Source organism: Stomoxys calcitrans, chromosome 1 (assembly GCF_963082655.1).
Source record: "Stomoxys calcitrans chromosome 1, idStoCalc2.1, whole genome shotgun sequence".
Taxonomy (NCBI): Eukaryota; Metazoa; Arthropoda; class Insecta; order Diptera; family Muscidae; genus Stomoxys; species Stomoxys calcitrans.
Genome location: NC_081552.1, coordinates 121,727,866 through 121,751,407, shown reverse-complemented (window position 1 = coordinate 121,751,407; position 23,542 = coordinate 121,727,866). Strand labels below are relative to the sequence as shown.

At 39.2% G+C, this 23,542-nt stretch overlaps 1 protein-coding gene across 1 annotated transcript in view; it reads right to left on the bottom strand.

The window, feature by feature from the left end:
• The window catches only part of LOC106094824 (uncharacterized), a 71,271-nt gene extending 48,467 nt beyond the window's left edge, over positions 1-22,804 (bottom strand). The window contains exons 1-2 of the mRNA XM_059360899.1: positions 22,427-22,804; positions 21,733-22,361 (exon numbers count right to left, since the gene is read on the bottom strand). Of these exons, the coding sequence (XP_059216882.1) occupies positions 21,733-22,361; positions 22,427-22,547 (750 nt within the window). The 5' untranslated portion in view covers positions 22,548-22,804. The remainder of the gene's footprint in view (positions 1-21,732; positions 22,362-22,426) is intronic.
• Positions 22,805-23,542: the final 738 nt, after the last annotated feature.

Below are 23,542 nucleotides of genomic sequence, written 5' to 3'. Positions count from 1 at the left end.
CAAAATTGAAAAAATAATGTATCCAATAAAATATTATGATCATAATATCTTATGGTCAACAGATACTTTAGTCTAATATTGCAAGTATACCCGAATGCCTATCATCCAAACAACGTCTTATCTTATCAGTCCTATGTAGAATCAATGAAGTTGTGTTGTGATGTTTCCGATAACCAGATTGACGGTTATCAAGAAAATGGTTTTCGTCTAAATGCAAAATTATTTGATCCTTAAAAATCATCTCCAAAACTTTAGACAATGACGGTAACACAGAAATGGGTCTGATATCAGAAAACGCAGAACCCGGAGTCACCTTCTTTCGAAGTTGCATGTATCTATGCCTTAGCATGTTTCCACACTAAAGGAAAAATACCAATCATAAGAAATGTGTCAAAAAATTAAGAAAATGGAATGGAATTAAAGGATAAATACATTTTATAAATTTTATCGGAATGGAGTCAATACCCGTTACATTAGACTTAATCCTAAATATTGAACTATAAAGTTTACTTTCATCAATACACCTAAAACTAAGATCATTGTCACGGTCAAGTCGAGATATGTTATTAAAACTAGACATAGGAGACGGAACAGTAGTAAAAAAAATTGTTTATTTCGTCAGGATCAATATCACAGTTATAATTATTGCATCTCGGCGCTCCATGGTTATTCATACGCGGCCAAAAATCGCGGGGACAATTAATCCTATGAAAAAGATGAACATCATGGTCCCTTTTAGCCATCCTAATAGAACTGCGAGCAGAAGCCCTGTACTTTCTATAAGTTTCCTTGTTAAAACTTGTCATATCTTCAATGTATGCTCTATAAGCCATGTCCCTATTAAAAATAGCAGTTGTTAAGTTTCCTTGTTAAAACTTGTCATATCTTCAATGTATGCTCTATAAGCCATGTCCCTATTAAAAATAGCAGTTGTTACCTCAGGAGTAAACCATCTACGATTCCTAGAGCTAATTAATTTAGTTTTTTCAGATACATGTATATCAAATAGATCAGTGATAAGATTATTAAAAAAGCCAAGTTGAACGTCCGAATCGATAGTGTTGAATAAAAGGCAAAAATCATGAGAGAAAACCTAATTTGCCAGTGCGGCATAAATAATAGCCTTATAATCCCTAAAAATAATATATGAAGCAGAAACAGAAACTTGAAGATTATATTGCAAAAGTAAAAAGGCATGATGTGAATTAAGAGATGGGAAATAAAATTGATTTGGCATGGTCACAGTATGTGTACTCCTAACTAAAGCGAAATCAATCAAAGAGTTAGAATTAGGATGAAGATCGTAGTGAGTGGAAATATTATTATGAACTACTGCTAAGATGCATCTAGTGAGCATATGACGAAAGGGTCTGTAATTGTGAGCTTTAGAAACATCGTAATTAAAATCAATCATAACAAATTAAAGTCTCCATATTCCAAATTGGAATATAGATCTAATTTTAAGGCTACAAATTAACATGCTATGAACTGTAGGTCCGACAGTCGGGAGGATACCTAAGAAACGTTTACAATTGACGTGCATGTGATTAAATCCCATCTGTTGTCTGGCAATTTCTTTTCAGTAATCTATAAAAATCCTTAATTTCTTGTCATATTCATTACCTAGCTCGTTTCTTTGCCCCTATGAGAAAAAATAATAACAAAGTTAATTTTGCTGCCACTATTACACCAAAAACGTCTTATGTAAGATCCGTCAATGGCAATTTCACCTATATTCTTATCAAAAGTCATAAAAAGTGTAAAAACTGTGCGATAGATTAAAGCTTAAAACTAATAAGCATGAATAATATGAACAAAACATGTTTGTCAATTATTGAGGCTCAAAAATTTAATTTCAAAACAAACAAGTAAAAAGGCGTTAAGTTCGGCCGGGCCGAACTTTGGATACCCATCACCTCGGGTATATATGTAAACCACCTTTCATCAAAATGCAGTGAAAATTGCATACCTTATGTCCCATAGCAGTTATATCGAAATATGATCCTATTTGGACCAAATACTTATAAGTAGAAGACAATGTTCAATTATGGTCTTTTTATACCCTCCACCATAAGATGGGGGGTATACTAATTTCGTCATTCTGTTTGTAACTACTCGAAATATTCGTCTGAGACCCCATAAAGTATATATATTCGTGATCGTCGCGACATTTTATGTCGATCTAGCCATGTCCGTCCGTCTGTCCGTCCGTCCGTCCGTCCGTCTGTCTGTCGAAAGCACGCTAACTTCCGAAGGAGTAAAGCTAGCCGCTTGAAATTTTGAGCAAATACTTCTTATTAGTGTAGGTCGGTTGGTATTGTAAATGGGCCATATCGGTCCATGTTTTGATATAGCTGCCATATAAACCGATCTTGGGTCTTGACTTCTTGAGCCTCTAGAGTGCGCAATTCTTATGCCATTGGGATGAAATTTTGCACGACGTGTTTTGCTGTGATATCCAACAACTGTGCCAAGTATAGATCAAATCGGTCCATAACCTGATATAGCTGCCATATAAACCGATCTTGGGTCTTGACTTCTTGAGCCTCTAGCGTGCGCAATTCTCACCCGATCAGAATGAAATTTTGCACGACGTGTTTTGTTATGATATCTAACAACTGTGCCAAGTATGGTTCAAATCGGACCATAACCTGATGTAGCTGTCATATAGACCGATCTTGGGTCTTGACTTCTTGAACCTCTAGAGGGCGCAATTCTTATCTGATTGGAATGGAATTTCGCACGACGTGTTTTGTTATGATACCCAACAAGTGTGCCAAGTATGGCTCGAATCCGCCCATAAACTGATATAGCTACCATATAAACCGATCTTGGGTCTTGACTTCTTGAGCATCTAGAGGGCACAATTCTTATCCGATTTGAATGAAATTTTGCATGACGTATTTTATTTTTACTTTCAACCACTGTGTCAAATAAGGTTCAAATCGGTTCATAACCTGATATAGCTGCCATATAAATCGATCTGGGATCTTGACTTCTTGACCTCTAGAGGTCGCAATTATTATCCGATATGCCTGAAATTTTTTACGACGGATCCTCTCATGACCATCAACAAACGTGTTTATTATGGTCTGAATCGGTCTATAGCCCGATACAGATCCCATATAAATCGTTCTCTCTATTTTACTTCGTGAGCCCCAATGGGCGCAATTCTTATACGAATTGGCTGAAATTTTACACAGGTCTCCAACATAAAATTTAATTGTGGTCCGAACCGGACCATATATTGATATCGTTTTAATAGCAGAGCAACTCTTTTCTTATATCCTTTTTTGCCTAAGAAGAGATGCCGGAAAAAGGACTCGACAAATGCGATCCATGGTGGAGGGTATATAAGATTCGGCCCGGCCGAACTTAGCACGCTTTTACTTGTTAGTAGCTATATCTAAAAATAAACCGATCTGAACCATTTACGGATGTCGAAAAGCCTAACATAAGTCAATGTGTCAAACTTCAGTTAAATCGGATTATAAATGCGCCTTTTTTGGGGCCAAGACTTTAAATCGAGATATCGGTCTATATGGCAGCTATATGCAAATCTCGATCGATCTAGACCAAATTGCATAAATATGTGGTGGGGCTTAACTTAACTGTCTGTCCCAAATTTCGGCATCATCGGACAATAAATGCACCTTTTATGGGCCCAAAATATTAAATCGAGAGATCGTTCTACATGGCAGCTATATCCAAATCTGGACCGATCTGAGTGAAATTGAAGAAGGATGTCGAAGGGTCCAACACAATTCACTGTCCCATATTGCCGCGACATCGGACAATAAATGCGCTTTTTCTGGCCCCAAAACACAAAACCGAGAGATCGGTTTATATGGCAGCTATATCCAAATCTTCAACGATATGTTCCATAATGCAGAACTATGTCAAGCGGTTTAATTTAACTCAATGTCCCAACTTTCGGTGGCATCGGATAATAAATGCGCCTTTTATGGGCCTAAGACCCTTAATCGGAGGATCGGTCTATATATGACAGCTATATCCAAATCTGGACCGATCTGAGCCAAATTGACGAAGGATGTTGAAGGGTCTAACACAACTCAATGTCCCAAATTTCAGCAAAATCGAATAATAAATGTGGCTAAATCGGCGGATCGGTCTATATGGGGCTATATCAAGATATAGTCCATCTTCGAACTTAACCTGCTTATGGACAAAAAAAGAATATGTGCAAAGTTTCAGCTCAATATCTCTATTTTTGAAGACTGTAGCGTAATTTCAATAGACAGACGGACATGTCTAGATCGTCTTAGATTTTTACGCTGATCAAGAATATATATACTTTATAGGGTCGGAAATGGATATTTCGATGTGTTGCAAACGGAATGACAAAATGAATATACCCCCATCTTCGGTGGTGGGTATAAAAAAAGTATATAAAAAGGAAAAAAATACTTAAATTGAGATGAAAAATTAAGATGCAGGTCTTATCAAAGCTGAGCTTTGATTAGAAGCCTCCCTAGTCTCACCCTCCCTCCCATCCATTTTATTAAAAGAACATCTCTATTCGCATTTAAACGGGTGGAGTTAGGGGCATTGGAGATAGAACGCCTGCCTCGCTGACTTCGAATGAAGTTAACTTCCACATCATTATTAATATCTCGCAGATCGTTGTAAGTGCATAACCTTTTCATACCACTATTATCAAATACTACCGCTTTAGCAACTGACGGCAATAAGTTAATTCGTTTAATCTTCATTTCCTTGGCCAGGGAACGACGCAGCATCTTTATTCTCAAAGCATCAGATGTTAGGTTGTCATTAAGATTAAATATTTGTGTCAAACAAGGAAGAATGTTTTAAGGTCTTATTTGACATATACTTATTCATAAACTCGTCTCTCTTGGCCGTAGAACAAAACTTTATTAACATGACTTTTTTACCGCCCGGCCAAAACGAGGAGCTGATGTCACCACCAACAATATTAACTCCAAGAGCAACTGGAATAGCCATATCTATTGGTTTTACAGTAGGCGGTAAACCTGACATGTTAGGTTAGGTTAGAAAGTTTAGCCATAGCCACAACGTTATTCTTCTCACATCGTTTACTATTAATTTCAACAGCTTTCAAGACAGGTGGAAGGCATTTACCTATTTCACATCGAATAGTTCTAGGTAACGCAATTATTAAGACATCCATTTTCTTTGTGAGGTTTTCAATGGCATCATCTCTGCCAATGGTAACAGATGACGAACATCCCTGACATTTCCAACCAACAGAACCACTTTTTTTGATCAGGGTGTCGTACCAGCATCAACAAGACCAGAACATTTTTTAGGTGTAACCATTATTCACAAATGCAACAGCAAATACCACCAGCAGTCTTTGTTAAATTTTTGGCACAAACGGGGCAACCAGTCGATGGTATTATTTTTATTGAAGAAGCAGCGCAAAAGATAATAAACAAAACAGCAGCAGCGGAAAAATAAGAAAACACGCGGGCTTAGAACCAGCATCACGATTGTGATTTATATGTATTTTATCGCCGGGATTAAGAAAATTTCATAAATCTCAAGTTGCAGTCACCTTATGTTATAATAAGTGCAGAATATATAAAAAATATTGTTTGAGCAGCGTAAACTTTATTATTCCTCCATGAAGCAGGATTGCCATATACAGGTTTGGCAAACACTAGCTTTACGAGGAGCAGCTCACCAGACATCCCCTGATCTTCTGATTGACGCATATTGGCAAGCCGTCATCTCTTTGGGGTTCGATCACCTCCCCATAATTCTCACCATCGACCAACCACCCGACTTCATAACCTCTGAAAGCCGGACGTTTATCAATCAGAAGAAGGGTTGGCTTCAGAGAGTACACCAACGAGGGGGGCATGCAAGGGATTAATTTAGAAAAAATTTTCCAGGAAGTGTTCTGAGATGAATCATATGACCTGACGCATTAAACCACCAGCCTTATTGCTCGTCATTGGGGTGGGATCTTACCAAAAATTCGTCGTATGCGTGCACTTATTACGAAGAAATAGTAAGGAAAATAAAGTACAAGGGAAAGGAGCAAACACGAGAGAAGAGATACCATCAGAAAAAAGAGGCTCCTACTTCCATCATAGTTCGACTATGCCATGATAAGATGTCAATGCATGGCAATCCGGAGCAGGAATAAAAATTCCACGTTTGAGTGGTAGACCCATTACTGCTTACCCTACTTCACTAATCCGAACCCTTTCTAAATCAAACATATAAAATTCAACTTAAACCATTAAAAAAATTCCACATTTTATTTAGAAAAATTCTCATTATAGATTTAAAAATGGCAGAATTCAAAAATAATTCAAAACATTATATGGGAGCCTAATTAGTAACTTAAATTAATTATCAATGATGAACATGGTATAAATAACATTATCCTTTACCAATTCTGCAACTTTAGTTAAAAATGTAATGTATGCAAAATTTAAAACACAACAAAAAAACTTATATATTTTTGTTTTTCTTACATTCGAATTTTAACCCGAATACCTAACATCAAAATGTGTCCTCTTTTCTGTTTTTTTTTCTCCTAAATCTCCCAAATTATATACAATTAGAAGTTATTTAAAACTTTTATTAAAAATGTGCAAAAATAAAAAAATAAATCGGTTTAAAACGAACAGTAATTAATCGCAAAATTCACAATTTCATGCATTCACATTTGCCTGTATATTTGTGTGTTTCAGTTTTTCCTCTTATTACAGCTCAATTTGTTTTTTTCTGTTGCCTATGATCAGCTAGCTGTAAGGTACATTGCCCTTTCATTTTCTAGCTTTGCACACACTTATGTACACGAAAACTGTATGAACTTAAGATGCAAGTTCATACAGCCGTCACATAGGTGAGACCCAAGGAGGCACAATACCAGACATGAACCAACTTATGTGAGTGGTATTGAAAACAATTAAGGATTTTGTAAGTAGCACGGAATTCCTAACCTAAAATTTTTTTAGAGGTTACTTTAAAGTTTTTAGATGTTTTAACGCATATACAGGGTTGTTTAAACGCATATACAGGGTTGGGTTTGTTAATAAAAGGCAAAAAAATCATTTAATTGTACAAATAAATACACGAAAAAAAAACAAGTGCAGAGCTTCTCAAACCGATGAGTAGGTTGCGTTAACAGAGGTACAATGATTGTGGCAGCGCTCTGCCTGTTAACTGAGCACTTAACATTAACATATCCAACACTCGTAAATTTGAAATACAGGAAATGAAAATCAAACAAACACCAACATAAATGTCCTTTCAAATAATTTAAATGATTTTAAGGCCAGTTAAAACATATGAATGATTTTTTTTTTTAATTTTTGAAACAAATTTGCAATTATTTTTGTTATTGATATTGGCTTTGAGAGCAATAACGGTTATCCCGCTCACTCTCCAAACCTGTAATTTATTGGTGCTTGTTTAATGGTAGTATAAGAGATTTTGACTCACTTTGATATTGATGGAGCTTCCACGATGAAAGGCCTTCAACGGAGGGGGGTTATTATTAATTTCAACGTCCAGTCAATGACAGTTAAATACACTTTGTAATTTTTTTTTCTCTTACACAAGTTTCGCATTAGAAAACACAGTTTGTATATATGTTTGATATGATATTAATAGTTGTTTTTTCTTTGTTTTCCAGTAATTAATATAAAACATTTTCGTTAGAAACTGATTAACACACACCACATATTTTTTAGTCAATCCAGGGTTTGAAAACGTTCCATTACCGATTGTTCTGACTTTTGCACATTCGCAGAGAAAAACAAAGAGCTTGCAATGCTCATAGAAACAAAAATTACGAAAACAATTCAATTAAATTGAATGAAAAAAATTGATTTTTTTGTTTTAATATCAAAATAGAGTTTTTCTGTTTTAATTTAAATTACTGCCAAAACACGATTTCGCTAAACAACGATTTTCCTTTAAAGACTTATAACTCCGGAAAAAAAATGCGAATCAAGGAATATTTCTGTCTACACCCCGACCGGCCAATTAAACATGTACAAAGTGACTGAGTACAGCAAAATGTTGGAAATGCTTTGTAGGCAAGGCTACTTGTGGGCATCAAGGGTATCGGTGTATCAAACCAGAAGAAAGGAAAATCCTGGAAACAAGGGGAAAAACACCACAAGGGGCCGCCAGCATCAATGGGAGAAAAAGAAGCTTTTCGGCGAGAGCTAAACTTACCAGGATATTCAAAATAAAATATATCAGATTATATTGCCCGAGAAAAAAAAAACAATAGAATGGCATCTGTATACTAACCAACACGTCTTTCATAAAAATTTGGAAGTCACAAGAAGCCAAAACCGTCGACTTAAAAACCAATCAAACCGAATCACAACTTCACCGATATGAAACTTCATATTTTTTCGTAATCGTTCAAATCCGACATTAATTTTTTTCTCGAAACTTTTCCATCCTAACTCCTATTCAATTGTATGGAGGTAAGGACACTTGGTCTTTAGTTTGAATTTCCGATGGATGATTTCTTCAAAGTTATGCACTGTGGATATGAACTGAAGCCGAAAGGCTGAATACCAAGGCAGGCTCTAATTTCCAAAAACCAATATGGCCACTTTTTGTTCCCATTAATATAGAAAAGAAACTCAAACCGAATGTACTTTTTGTGTATAGATTCAAAGTTATCGTAGCACAAAGAAAATTACTACCACAACCACGAAAGAAAGTTATAGTTACTCTCTTTATAGGAAAATATCGCAAAGAGATAACAACCTAGGGCGAATATTAGCTTAAGTAACACAGAAGTCCAAAAAAAGGAAACATTCGAATGAATAAACTAACAAATTAAAAAAAAGATAAAATAAAAAAAAATAAATAAATAATTACGGCCGTGCTGAAATTCGAACCAGGGACTCCTGGTCCAAAATTTGACGCACTTCCTCCAGGCTACTGGAGGCCACGAAACCATGCCAACTAAGTGTATCGAACACTGACAGCAGTATAAGTCCGTTATGATTTGAAGACCCATTACAACATTACAGCATTGTAAGTAGACGAGAGGAAGATCAGCTACAACAAAAACAACAATATCAAATTGCTGTTCTATAAATAGTATATATTCCATATGAGCGGAGCTCTCATGTAAAACAATGGATGTAAGAACAACACTCATTCGAGATGTAATGTACATTATTTTAATGCCAAGTAGCCAAATGTTAATAAGCGTAACAGCCTATAACTGGGTGTCCAAACCTTTAATTTGAGTGTGCCAAGAAAAAAAATTAAATATCCATGCGTAAAGCAAATCTACATGCGCCACTACAAGTTGCGAGCTGAATCTGGAAATAAACAGGGTAGTCAACGAACAGGGTAGTCAACAGCGGAATTTGTGGCTTGAATACTTGGAGCAATGAACTGTGATCTACTGTTAAGTCACTTTCGAACCCCGGTAGACGGGATGACAGGAACTCAGTCACTTTTGGCGACGTAACCGTGACTGATCCGAAGAGATGCGCCAGGTTCTTCAACCGTGAGTTTATTGTGCATCCCGAGAGTGACAGGGCAAGGAGGAGAGCCATTCGCCCTATCCGTGGTCTTCGAGCCGATGGACAGCCATTACAATGTACAGTGGGCAAAGCTACGAATGTCATTCGTGGCGCAAAATCATCCAAGGCGGTGGGCCCCGACGGAATCTCTACATTGATGTTAAAGAATCTGGATTTACCTGGAATTGAGTACCTCACTACTGTCCTCAACCTGTCTTTAAATACTCTTATAGTTCCCGATGTCTGGAAAATTGACATAGTGATCCCGCTAATGAAGCTGGAATGGACCCGAGTTTGGTTGAGTCGTACAGACCGTTCTCCCTTCTCCCACCAGTGGCAAAGACGCTTGAGGCATTACTCTTCCCAAACCTCGTAGGAGAATTTCTATTTCCCGAGCATCAACATAGATTTCGAAGACTGTATAGCACAATAACTGCTTTGCATGCCATCACCGCACACATTTCCCGTGACTTCAATCAGCCCAGGCTATGGGATAGGACGGTCCCCGTCAATCCCATGGCAGCCGGTTGTACGCACCGGATTGACCCGATGAAATCCTCATCGGCAAGGGCTGCCTCCTCAGTGTACGTGTTCGTCTTTTTTCGTCATGGGAGAGGTTCCGGAGTGCCTTCTCCGCACGCTTCTGGTCCGTGCCGGGATTGAAAAGAACCCCGGACCCTGGTTCTGTTCGGTTTGCCAGAACCGCCTTCATCATCGATCGGTGTCGGTGAGGTTAACCGGTGCATGGAGTGGGTACATTACCGTTCTTGCTCTGGCCTAACTTCACTACGGGAGTATTGTCATACTGGCTATGTCGCAAGGTTCTGTGCGAACCTAGCCAGCAGGGGGTCACAAGCATCGTCGTCGTCGCCTTCGGCGTCCTCGTCGTCGGACTATGTGACCACCCGCCCTCTCCCGTACGGCAATTTACGCAACGACAGCATCCTAGCCCTACTATTGCCAGGCCAGTGCCGGGAAGTGTATCGTTCTCGCAGTTAAACTGCAACGGACTGCGTGGCAAGATTGATGAGATAGTAGATTTTATGAGTCGGAAGAGCATATTGGTCGCAGCGATCCAGGAGACAAAGCTGACCAACACCTGCAGCTTGCACAGTTGTCACGGTTACAATGTGCTACGTAGGGATCGCTCAAGGAATGGAGGTGCGGGATTGGCCTTCGTTATACACCTATATCGCATGCGCTTGACGCTAGTGACTCCTACATGGAATGAATGGGGGTAGCAGTCAGGTCTGGTACTGCCGAGATAGAGATGTATAACGTGTATATACCGCCGGTTGGTAGCTGTGTCCGATTAATGGCCAAGCTTACAACCCCGACATAAGTGGGTTGCTATCTGGCCGTAATCGTCTGGTTCTGGGGGATTTTAATGCGCATCACACGTCATGGCATTCTACCCTAGGTAACGACCAGCGTGGCATAGCTTTAGCATAGCAGATAGTTAGCTCCACGTTTTGCACGGTGAATGAGGATGCCCCCCCTAGGATTACGAGGAGGTGCAGCAGCTCGCCAGACATCCCAATTGCATCCCCTGATCTCCTGAGTGACGTATCCTGGCAAGCCGTCATCTGTTTGGGGTCAGACCATCTCCCCATAATTCTCACCATCGACCGACCACCCGACTTCATAACCTCTGAGCGCCGGACGTTTATCAATTATAAGAAGGCCGATTGGACTGGCTTCAGAGAGTATACCAATCGCCGCTTCAGTGAACTGCCACCCCCCTCTGATTTGCTTGTGGCCGAGAGGAAATTCCGAGACATCATTAACGCAGCAGCCGCTCGCTTTATACCAGCCGGTCGAATACCCCAAGTGCGACCCAATTTCCCGGCGCAAGCAATGGTACTCGCAGACGAACGTGATGAGATTCGTGCTATGGACCCCGCTAAACCCAGAATCAGCGAGCTGAATCTGGAAATAAACAGGGTAATCAACGAACATAAGCGGAATTTGTGGCTGGAACACTTAGAGCAATGTAACTTAGGCACCGGTGTAGGCAAACTGTGGGCCACCGTTAAGTCACTCTCGAACCCCGGTAGACGGGACGACAGGACCTCAGTCACTTTTGGCGAGATAACCGTGACTGATCCGAAGAGATGCGCCAGGTTGTTCAACGGTCAATTTATTGTGCATCCCGAGAGAGACAGGGCAAGGAGGAGAGCCATTCGCCGTATTCGTGGACTCCGAGCCGATGAACAGCCATCACAATTTACCGTGGGCGAAGTTACGAATGTCATCCGTGGCGCCAAATCTTCCAAGGCGTTGGGCCCCGACGGAATCTCTACATTGATGTTGAAGAATCTGGATTCACCTGGAGTTGAGTACCTTACCACTGTCCTCAACCTGTCATTGAACACTCTTATAGTTACCGATGTCTGGATAATGGGCAGAGTGATCCCGCTACTGAAGGCTGAAAAAGACCCGAGTTTGGGGGAGTCGTACAGACCGATCTCCCTTCTCTCACCAGTGGCAAAGACGCTTGAGGCATTACTCCTCCCGAGCCTCGTAGGAGAATTTCCATTCGCCGAGCATCAACATGGATTTCGGAGATTGCACAGCACAACAACAGCTTTGCATGCCATCACCACACACATTTGCCGTGGCTTCAATCAACCCAGGCCGGTCCTCGTGGCACTGGACCTATCGAAGGCATTCGACAAAGTCAGCCATGCCAAATTATTTGAGGACATCGCCAACACGTCCCTCCAGCCAGGCCTGAAACGATGGGTCGCGAATTATCTGTGTGGTCGCCACTCATTTGTGGAATTTAGGGATAAGAAGTCGAAACACCGTAGAGTGAAACAGGGAATTCCGCCAAGGTGGGGTGCTATCTCCGGTACTGTTTAATCTCTACCTATCCTCCATTCCACCCCCTCCAGACGGCATAGAGATCGTATCATATGCGGACGATTGTACGATCATGGCATCAGGCCCTCCACCCATTGATGACATCTGCGATAGGTTGAACGTCCACCTCAAAGAGCTTGCCTCATATTTCGCTGCAAGAAATCTGAAGATATCCGCCACCAAATCTTCAGCCACACTGTTCACTACAAATACGCGTGAGGTGAATACTGAGCTGACTGTGATGGTCGATGGAGAAATGATTCCGACCATCAAGTGTCCCAAAATACTTGGCGTCACATTTGACAGCTCTTACATATTCTCATCACATGCCACAGCAATCTGCCATAAAGTCAAAAGTAGAAACAAGGTCCTCAAGTCACTCGCTGGCAGCACTTGGGGTGCAGACAAAGAAACCTTGTTGACTACGAACAAAGCAATTGGCCGGTCTGTGGTAAGTTATGCAGCGCCAGTGTGGTCTCGTCAACTTTGTGACACGCAGTGGAATAATATTCAGATCTGTCAGAATGCCGCCGAACTGCGACGGTCTGTCTCCTCAGTTCTCATGTGGACCGCCTCCATAAGGAGACAAAGATCCTACCAGTGCGAAGACATAACTACATGCTGTCTAAGCAATACCTTTTAGGCTGTTATCGCAGAGACCAAATCATCATCTTGTCGATAGATATCCACAGCCCAGAAGCCTTGAGGTAGATCTAAATGATCTAGAGCGTGAGGTTCAGCGCTACAAGAGAGAACCTTTGTGCTCAACAACAACCAATCCCATGGCAGCCGGTTGTACGTACCGGATTGACCCGATAGAGTTCTTCATCGGCAAGGGCTGCCGTCTTAGTGTATAATACACTGCTACAACAACAACCTCTAGATCAAGCAGCATATCAAGCTGGTCTAGACAACATTCATGCTGACAACGGGGTGGTTTGATTTCAAAATGAAACAAATTGGCATTTAAAACTTTTCCTAATCTCTCCGCTTTATGAAAATGGAAATAAATGAAAATTTGTGTGAAATTTTAAGTATAAAGCTGAAAAAAACCAAGTCATAATTTTGATATTTTAAAATTATATAATCCTTATCTCATTAACGGTAATCGATAACATGGTACATTGTGCATGATCCAGAAAGTTGGAAAAGTCAAAAGTGGTCAATTTCGACACCCTGTATCTAACCCTATGTTAGATATATGGACCCACAACAGCACTTTCCTGAAAACTTGTGTCCTCCTCTACAAATGTCTAGAACATTTTGTACTATAATTAACAGGTAAAAAGTTGTAAACCTATTTCCAATTATTTTGCCGTTTGTATAGTGGAATTCTCCATACGGAGTAGCTGCAACGGCAGTCGCGGACAATCAGCGGAATGGAGCGGAGAGTCTCAGTGAGAGTCGGGTGGCACCGGCTCTTGCACAAATGCAGGCAGCGTTACCGTTGTGCCACTTTAGTATCAAATTTGACATTTTTTTGGACGATGCCACTTGTATGCCAATTTTTTTTTATTTTGATACTAAATGCCATACCTTTAACATTTTTTCTTTTCACTTTTCCATCTATTTGTGCCACTTGTTCAAAAATACAACTATGTAGCGATTGTTTATTGTTTGACGTCCAACAAACCGCATATAAATTTTAATTTTTTCGAGAAATTTAACATTTTTGAGCTGAACGAGAGTAACTGCACAAAACAAAAAAAAGTTTGTTTGTGTTTGTGAAATTTATCACTTAACTATTTAAATACCACCACCGCAACTCGCCAAAACATTTATTCTAAATCCTACAAATACATGTTCTGTATATCGTAGATCGATTTTACGAAGTCAGTTCGTCCGTCTAAATTTGAATTTGGATTTTTGGTTTCAAAAAGTCTCCTCCGAAAACTAAGGATTGATTTACGGTGGTGGGAATCTAAGATTCGGATTGACCGAACTTATCTTTTATACACCTTTTTATGTTATGTGTGAAAAAAAAACTGAATTGTTTGTTTTTGTTATACACCTTTTATTTTTTATGAAAAGTATTGTGCCAAATTTTGGACAACAAGTTTTTTTATGTTTTTTATGTAAAAAGCTGAAGGTTTTTTGTATGCTTTTATTTTTTGTTACTCCTAGCCTTTTTGCTTGTTTTTTATACCCACCACCGAAGGATGGGAGTATATTCATTTTGTCATTCCGTTTGCAATACATCGAAATATCCATTTCCGACCCTATAAAGTATATATATTCTTGATCAGCGTAAAAATCTAAGACGATCTAGACATGTCCGTCCGTCTGTCTGTTGAAATCACGCTACAGTCTTCAAAAATAGAGATATTGAGCTGAAACTTTGCACAGAGTCTTTTTTGTCCATAAACAGGTTAAGTTCGAAGATGGGCTATATCGGACTATATTTTGATATAGCCCCCATATAGACCGATCCGCCGATTTAGGGTCTTAGGCCAATAAAAGCCACATTTAGTATCCGATTTTGCTGGAATTTGGGACAGTGAGTTGTGTTAGGCCCTTCGACATCCTTCGTCAATTTTGCCCAGATCGGTTCAGATTTGGATATAGCTGCCACATGGACCGATCTTCGGATTTAGGGTCTTAGGCCCATAAAAGCCACATTTATTATCCAAATTTACTGAAATTTGTGACAGTGAGTTGTGTTAGGCCCTTCGACATTCTTCGTCAATTTGGGTCAGATCGGTTCAGATTTGGATATATCTGCCATATAGACCGATCCTCCAATTTAGGGTCTTAGGCCCATAAAAGCTACATTTATTATCCGATTTTGCTGAAATTCGGGACAGTGAGTTGTCTTAGGCCCCACGACATTCTCCGTCAATTTAGCCCAGATGGGTCCAGATTTGGATATAGCTGCCATATAGACCGATCTTCGGATTTCGGATCTTAGGCCCATAAAAGCCACATTTATTATTCGATATTGCTGAAATTTGGGACAGTGATTTGTGTTAGGCCCTTCGGACCAGATCGGCCCAGATTTGGATATAGCTGCCATATAGACGGATCCTCCGATTTAGGGTTTTAGTCCCATAAATGCTACATTTATTATCCGATTTTGCTGAAATTTGGGACAGTGGTTTGTGTTAGGCTCCTCGATATTTTTCTGCACCTAGGCCCAAATCGGTCCAGATTTGGATATAGCTGCCATGTAGACCGATATCTCCATTCAAAGTCTTGGCCCCATAAATGGCGCATTTATAATCCGATTTAATTGAAATTTGACACAGTGACTTATGGTAGGCTTTTCGACATCCATGTCGTACATGGTTTAGATTGGTTTATTTTTAGATATAGCTACTGTACTTATAAGTATTTTGTCCAAATTGGAACATATTTCGATATAACTGCTATGGGACATAATGTATGCAGTTTTCACCGGATTTTGATGAAAGGTGGTTTACATATATACCCGAGGTGGTGGGTATCTAAAGTTCGGCCCGGCCGAACTTAACGCCTTTTTACTTGTTTTTTATACAAATGAAAAAAATGTGGCACTTTTTGTGCCACTTTTCATAAAAATGCCACTTTTTTTTACAAATGACAGTTTTTGTACCACTATTTTAAAATTTCCAACGGTAACGCTGCCTACAGGAGCTTGACGAGGATCGGCAGCTTCACATGAAAATGTGGGTACAACAACAACATTATAAGCAAGTGGTTGGCTGAGTTGGTAGCGCAGTACCCATGACTAGCAAACGAAAGTACCCATGTTCAAACCTCAATGGTGACAAAAAGTAAAGGAATCCCTTATAGGAAAAAAAGGTAAAAAATAGGAATTTAATTAAAAACAACAGCATAAAACAAAAAAACCCCGGACAAAAACAAGTAAAAACGTGCTAATTTCGGCATGGATCGCATTTGCTTTTTCAATATATATATGAGCAACAACAAGTTATTGACCGACATGGACCGTATTTGTCTTGCCTGTTAGAAGTCCTAGAAAAATACCACCTCCAAAATTTCAAGCAAATTCAGGCAATAACAGGTTATCAACCGATTAATACCATACTTGTTGGAAGTCATACCAAAACGACCTATGCAAAATGTCAACCAAATTGACACATTTGTTGAAAGTCATAACAAAAGACCACGTGCAAAATTTCAGCCAAATTGGATAAGAATTGCGCCCTCTAGAAGTTAAAGAAGTCTAATCGGGAAATCGGTTTGTACGGCAGCTATATCAGGTATAGACTGATTTAGACCATACTTTGCACAGTTGTTAGAAGTCATTCTTCAACTATATCTGCAAATTTCAGTCAAATCGGATAAAAATTGCGCCCTCTAGAAGCTCAAGGAGTATAATCGGGAAATCGGTTTATATGGCAGCTACATCAGGTTATAAAACGATTTAAACCATACATAGCACAGTTGTTGGAAGTGACACCAAAATACTACGTGCCAAATTTCAGCCGAATATAAAAATTTATATCGTCAGATCCAAATATATCTCGTATAAGATATATCTGTATCTAATTAGATCGAAATGAATCTGCCATATCCAATTATATATAATAATATCTAATGCTATATACAATATCACTATATCTGGCAGTAGATATAAATGGATATGGGGCCAGATATAATTATATCCAAAGAGATATGTTATATGTAACTATATCTGGCCTAGAACATAACTATATCTGACCTTATATATAATTATATCTTGGGCTATATATATGTGTATATCTTGCGCTACAAATAACTGGATTTAGTTTCTCCAATGTTTTAAAGTAGAAATGCTTAAATTTTATTTTAAATTTTATAACAAATATTTTTTCAAGTTTTCTTGTCTGTTAGGGCGAGATCATAAAATTTTACAAATTTTGTTTGTTTCTCTTTCGAGACGAGCTGAATGATCGAAGATGCAAATGGAAAAGGAAAGCCAAAGGATATATTTACATTAGTTACAAATAATATATTTACATTAGTAATCTTAAAGTATTAGGCATTTTTCTACCAAAGTTTCCAACTCTCAAAAGTGAGATATTTTTTCCTTTTTTTTAAATTTGATCAATATGTGATTTTTGGTGTTAGCAATTGGTAATATGTGATATATGGTAGTTTTATTTTCTAAATGTAATCTTATATATAAAAATCAATTTGTGTTTGTTTGCAGGTTTGTTTGTTTGTATGTTTGTGTGATCCTTATAGGCTCAGAAACGGCTGAACCGATTTTCTTGATGGTGCATATTGACCCTGTGGTAAAAATAGGGTACCTCATTTTTTGATACCTGAAGGGGGGCGGACCCTCCCCCTTACCCTAATTTTCAGAAACGCCAAATCTCGGAGATGGGTGGTGCGATTGAAGCAAAATTTTGTGTGCTCTCATATAGTACCCTAAAAATAAAAATTTGGTATCCAAATTTTGGATGGGGTACCTAGGGGGGCTGCCCTACCCTAAAACCTACCAAACATATATTTAGACCAATCACGACAATATGGGACTCAAATGAAAGGTATTTAAGATTAGAAAACGTATCTGTTATCCACCCCTACCACCAAAACACCCCTAAATTAGACATATTTACCGACCATGGCAATATGGGACTCAAATGAAAGGTATTTGCGAGTAGAATACGAATCTGATATCCAAATGTGGGACCACGTTTCTGGGGTCCACCCCTTTGCCAAAACACCCCCCAAACATGGCTTATTTAGTGACCATGGGAAAATGAGGCTTAAATAAAAGGTATTTGTAGGTATATGTAGAATACAAATCTGATATCCAAATATGGGACTAAGTGTTTGGGGGGCCCCCTTTTATAGGCAAAATAACCTATTTCGGGAGATTGGCCTATACAGCAGCTATATCCAAATATGGTCCGATCTAGACCACATTCAACCAAAAGGTGTGGGGGTCTACCACTGTTCAAAATTTCATCGAAATCGGGTAAAAAATCCTCCTTTTATAGGCTCAACACTCTACACATGAACGATATGTTGGGTGCAACCCAAATATTGTAAAAAGATTAAGAGGAAACTCAAATCCATAACTACTTTACAAAAGACGATGCTGTTTGTTTTGAAAACAGAAAAAGTGTAGGTAACACTTATATAGAAAAATGGTAAAAAATAAGAGTTTAATTGAAAACAACATCTAGATGTATAAAAAAACAAGTAACAGCAATTTTTTTTTAATTTAAGATCCAATTTGATATTATTATATACATTTGGATCTGTTTATATCTCCGACAAATTCAAGATACAATTGTTTCTAATTGTATCAGATTGTATTTAATTTGATACAATTATAACCATTTATATATACCCGTTTTTCGGATCCAATTATATCTGATGCCAGATAAAATTGGATCTAACCATATCAACTCCAGATCGCTTTAAAAAGCCCAATACTTGCGAACATTCACATCCGCTAAATCAGACAGGTTATCAAAAAATGAGAACCTAAAGTGGAACTCCTTTTGACTGCTAGTGCGGGACACACACACAGGATCTTTAGAGTACACCCCAAAGCCCACCTAGTCGTTTAGTTTGGAACCATCCGTATAGAAGTCTATCAGGAATAGTGGTACAATACCTTTGATCAAAAAGCGGCTAAGGTATGATGTAATCCACACTGCCTGGAACATCAGATATTGTATCAACTATAACACAGTGTCCGTAGCCGCCACATGACAAATGAGAAAGCTCCCTTAACCTCAAGGCAGTGGTCGCTGCAATTTGCCCAGAGGCATAAGATGTACCATTAAATTCAGTGCATCAGATGGTGTCGTCCTCAGTGCGGCTGTGATGCACAAACAAGTCATCCTTTGGATCCACTTAAGTATTGAGCAGTAGGTGGACTTTTGAAGCGCCGTGAACCAAACCATAACACCATATAGCGTCATATAACACACCCAATGCATGACACGAGGTCTAAACCCCCAACTTTTGCCAATGGCTCTCTTGCAGGTGTATAGGGCAAGATTGGCCTTTCTTGCCCTTTCCAAAATGTTAGATTTGAAATTCAATTTCCTGTGCAGCAAAACGCCCAGGTATTTGGCGCTTTCTGTAAATGGAACATTCTCTCCACCCAAGGCGGCAGGTTCCACTGTAGGTAACTTGTATCTCCTTCTGAAAAGAACTACTTCTGTCTTGCACGGATTTATTCCTAGACCACTTTCGGTAGCCCACTTTGCTGTTGCACGAAGAGCTTCCTGAAGTAAATCTCTTAGAGTGCTGGCAAACTTTCCCCTAACCGCAATGGCCACGTCATCAGCATACGCGACCAGTTTTGCGCCTTTTTCTACCCGAGACAATAATATATTGTTAATGGATATATTGCAAAGTAGAGGAAACAGTACACTTCCTTGAGGTGGTCCTCTGCTGACCCATCTTTTTAGATCCACAGATCCCAAGCCTGCATTTTTTAGTAAGTTATTAATAAACTTTCATACGGTAGAGTTGATGCCTAGAAACTCCAACTCCTTCATGATTGACGTCGGTTTTACATTATTGAAAGCACCTTCAATGTCAGAAATGCTACTGCATATTCCTTGACGGCGAGAGAACCCTCTATATAGCCGACTAGGTCGTGGATCAGTGGATTTTCCTTTATTATATGCATGCTGCTGCCGCGGCAGGCGATATCCAGGGATCTTTGCCCTAAGGTATGTTTCTTTCAACCTCTCAAGAGTCTTCAATATAAAGGATGACAGACTAATAAATCGAACATCTTTCGCCTTCGTATGGTAGGATTTTCCTGCTTTCGGAATGAAAATGACCTTCGTGTCCCTCCATCCCACAGGTATATATGACATTCTGATACAAGCAGAGTATATTTCCCTAAGTCAAGGAACCAGTCCGTCAGACACAGCTTGTAATTCAACTGTTGATACATCATCAGGGCCTGGCGACTTGAAGAATTTTCGGCTCAGACACAATTTCTCTAATAACCTCTTACGAATGCATACCAGTGACAACCTCTTCTGGCGCCACGAGTAGTTCTAGTGTTTCCTCACTAGACATTGTCCATACATTCTCTGACTTCTGAATATACATACCCCACCGTAATACGTCTCGAGGACAGAATCTTACTTAGCCTAGAAGCATCAGATTTATCCGGAGCTGCGGAATTCTACCAGGATTTGTTGAGTCTTTCTCAGTTCGCCATTATATTTTCTTAGCTCAGCCTTATAGATGTCCCAATCGTGTGGTGCTCTTGTGGCGTTTGCTCTGTTGAAGCAAGTCCTTCCTTAGACCAACTAGCTCTGGGGTCCACCATGGCGGTCGCTGTTTGCCCCTTGGCTTGGTACAAGGGCATGCTGACACAAGCGATTCATTCAGGGCCTTGATGATTGGCTATGTCTATATCATCCGTATTTTCCAATTCCTTTTCTGGTCTAGAAGGGATAGACGTGCAGAATTTGTGCCGAAATTTATCCCAATCTGCCTTTCTTCTGTTTAGCCGAGGGAAAACTTCTGCAATATTTTCTCCAAGGCTAAAACTAGTACTACGGTGATCAGAGAAGCTTTGGTGATCCAACACTTTATTACAAATCATCTACTCGTTAATACATTTCGTTTTATATTAATATTGCTTAAGTTGCAGCACTTCACTTGTGATTCGTGTCCCTTTTGTCAACCCACATATACATACCAAGTTACATCGGAATCAGTGGTGCGCCCTACAAAATTGATTTCCCCGTCCGCCAATCATAGCATTAAGCTAACCTTAAACGGAAAACCATAATAGTGCGATGGAAGAGAACAACTAGTGTGTCAAATTTGGTAAGTGTCAATCATGCTTACATCGTAGACCCGTTTTCACGAAATATTTAATATAAGTACAACCTACCAATGGCCCTTGGAACCTACAAACCTAATATGGTTGAAGAAGTATTTTAACGAAAGACCAAACGCGTTCCATAGTGGTTGGTGTGTTGTGATTTCTGGCTTTGTTGTTGTCGCAGTGTGTTTTACACTGAGGCGGCAGCCCGATGAAGAATTCCATCGGGTCAATCCGGTACGTACAACCGGCTGCCATGGGATTGATTTCTGGCTTTACTTTTCTATTGCAAAAATCTTCGTTCATTAGGATCGTCTCCAAAGAAAAATAAACGAAAATTTGTGAAATAAAATTGATAACAAAATAATTAGAATCGCTTTGGGGTATTTTAAAACTTTTAGATACTCCAAGACAACAGTTCCACATGTTTTTTATGCCTAAAATATTCTAAATATTTCTTATAATACCCAACAATTTTTTATACAGAATTCGAAAAGTAGTACACTTGGAGAATTCAACAGACGAGTAAGCAATATAAAAAAAACTTTTGCTCTTACTACATTCTCCATATTGAAAATGTGTTTTTTAATTTACCTTCATCAAGTCTGGTACATCTCCTTTCTCATACTTATCCATCATAGTACGGATTTTCTCAGCTGCTACACCATGGATATTACGTTGTGCTAATTTGCCTGCACACTTGCTCCACGAAGGCTTTGGTTCCACAATTTCAATCGTGTAACCATTTTGCACAGCATACTTTACGTATGGCATCATCTCCCACAACTTCAAATTTGTGTTGTCCACAATAATTGGACTAAAACCACTCATAGCCTTCTCTCGTACTCTGTTCTGATTAAATTCATGCGCCTCGGAAAGATATTTTACATTATATCTGTAAACGCCCTTAGAATTGTAAAAATAATCGTCGGCGCTGAAGATAAAATCTTCGATGTGATCAAAAGGCGACTGTAAGTCAACAAATGTTTTGACAATTTCATGAGCGGTATAAGTCTTTCCTACGCCAGGAGGACCCCGCATAAGAATCAAAACTTTATATCCCTTTTTAATATTTTCTCCTATACGTTGGTACCGTTCACAAATTTGTAAAGTTTCTTTATTAGGATGGTTTGTGGCTGGATTAGGATCAGCCTCCGTTTTATTTTTTTCCCTCAAATTGGCGTTGTTTACAAAATTCATCCACTGGCTGACACACAACTCCACTAAGCAAAAAGGAATAAAAACAAATCAGGTATTAACTTTCGATACTCTACATATCAATACTCACGGTTCCAATTGTTTTCTACGCACAATTGATGTAATTGCCATTGCGGTGTTGTGTAAAACATTTCTTCGAGTTTTTGCAGTACTTGTTCCTGCTCAGGTGTTTCTGCGTAATTAGCGTACATTATTTCCTCTTGATTTATTTCTGATAAATAATTTGTTACGTCGTAGTTTGCTATTCTATTAGGAAACTGATTGAAATTATTTTGGGTAGTTTACTTTGTTCTCTGCGGAAAATTTCAACAACATTATTCTAAATTGGGAATTAAAATAAAGCCACGGCAGGGAAATCCAAAATTATAAGACGGAAATTAGTTAAAACAATAGCAGTGTTATTATTGTTATGGAAGAAGTATGACGGTGTGGCCACATAAACGCAGATATGTTGCCACGCGACGGGTGGCAAGGGTTCACTAAAGAAGGTTAGCTCCATGGTTGAATTAAGAAGGTTGGCTCACTTGCCCAGCTGATGGAATTGTTCAACTCCAGAGTTGTATCCAAATCCCACCAGAACGTAGAGCTGACAAACTATCGATAATGGCAACATTCGATTTTTACTAATAACAAATATCGATTCTACCATTAATTTCCCATCAGCTATAAATCAAACAAAGGCGGATTTAAGAAGATAGTCTCACGCGAACAGCTGTTTGCAGACCGTCTGGTTTTGGCTGGTACTATGTTCGCTTTTCGCAAAACTTTTTCGTGATTACTTTTTATACCCTCCACCATAAGATGGGGGGTATACTAATTTCGTCATTCTGATTGTAACTACTCGAAATATTCGTCTGAGACCCTATATAGTATATATATTCTTGATCGTCGCGACATTTTATGTCGATCTAGCCATCTAGCCGTCTGTCCGTCCGTCCGTCTGTCTGTCGAAAGCACACTAACTTCCGAAGGAGTAAAGCTAGCCGCTTGAAACCTATATAGTATATATATTCTTGATCGTCGCGACATTTTATGTCGATCTAGCCATGTCCGTCCGTCCGTCCGTCTGTCTGTCGAAAGCACACTAACTTCCGAAGGAGTAAAGCTAGCCGCTTGAAATTTTGCACAAATACTTCTTATTAGTGTAGGTCGGTTGGTATTGTAAATGGGCCATATTGGTCCATGT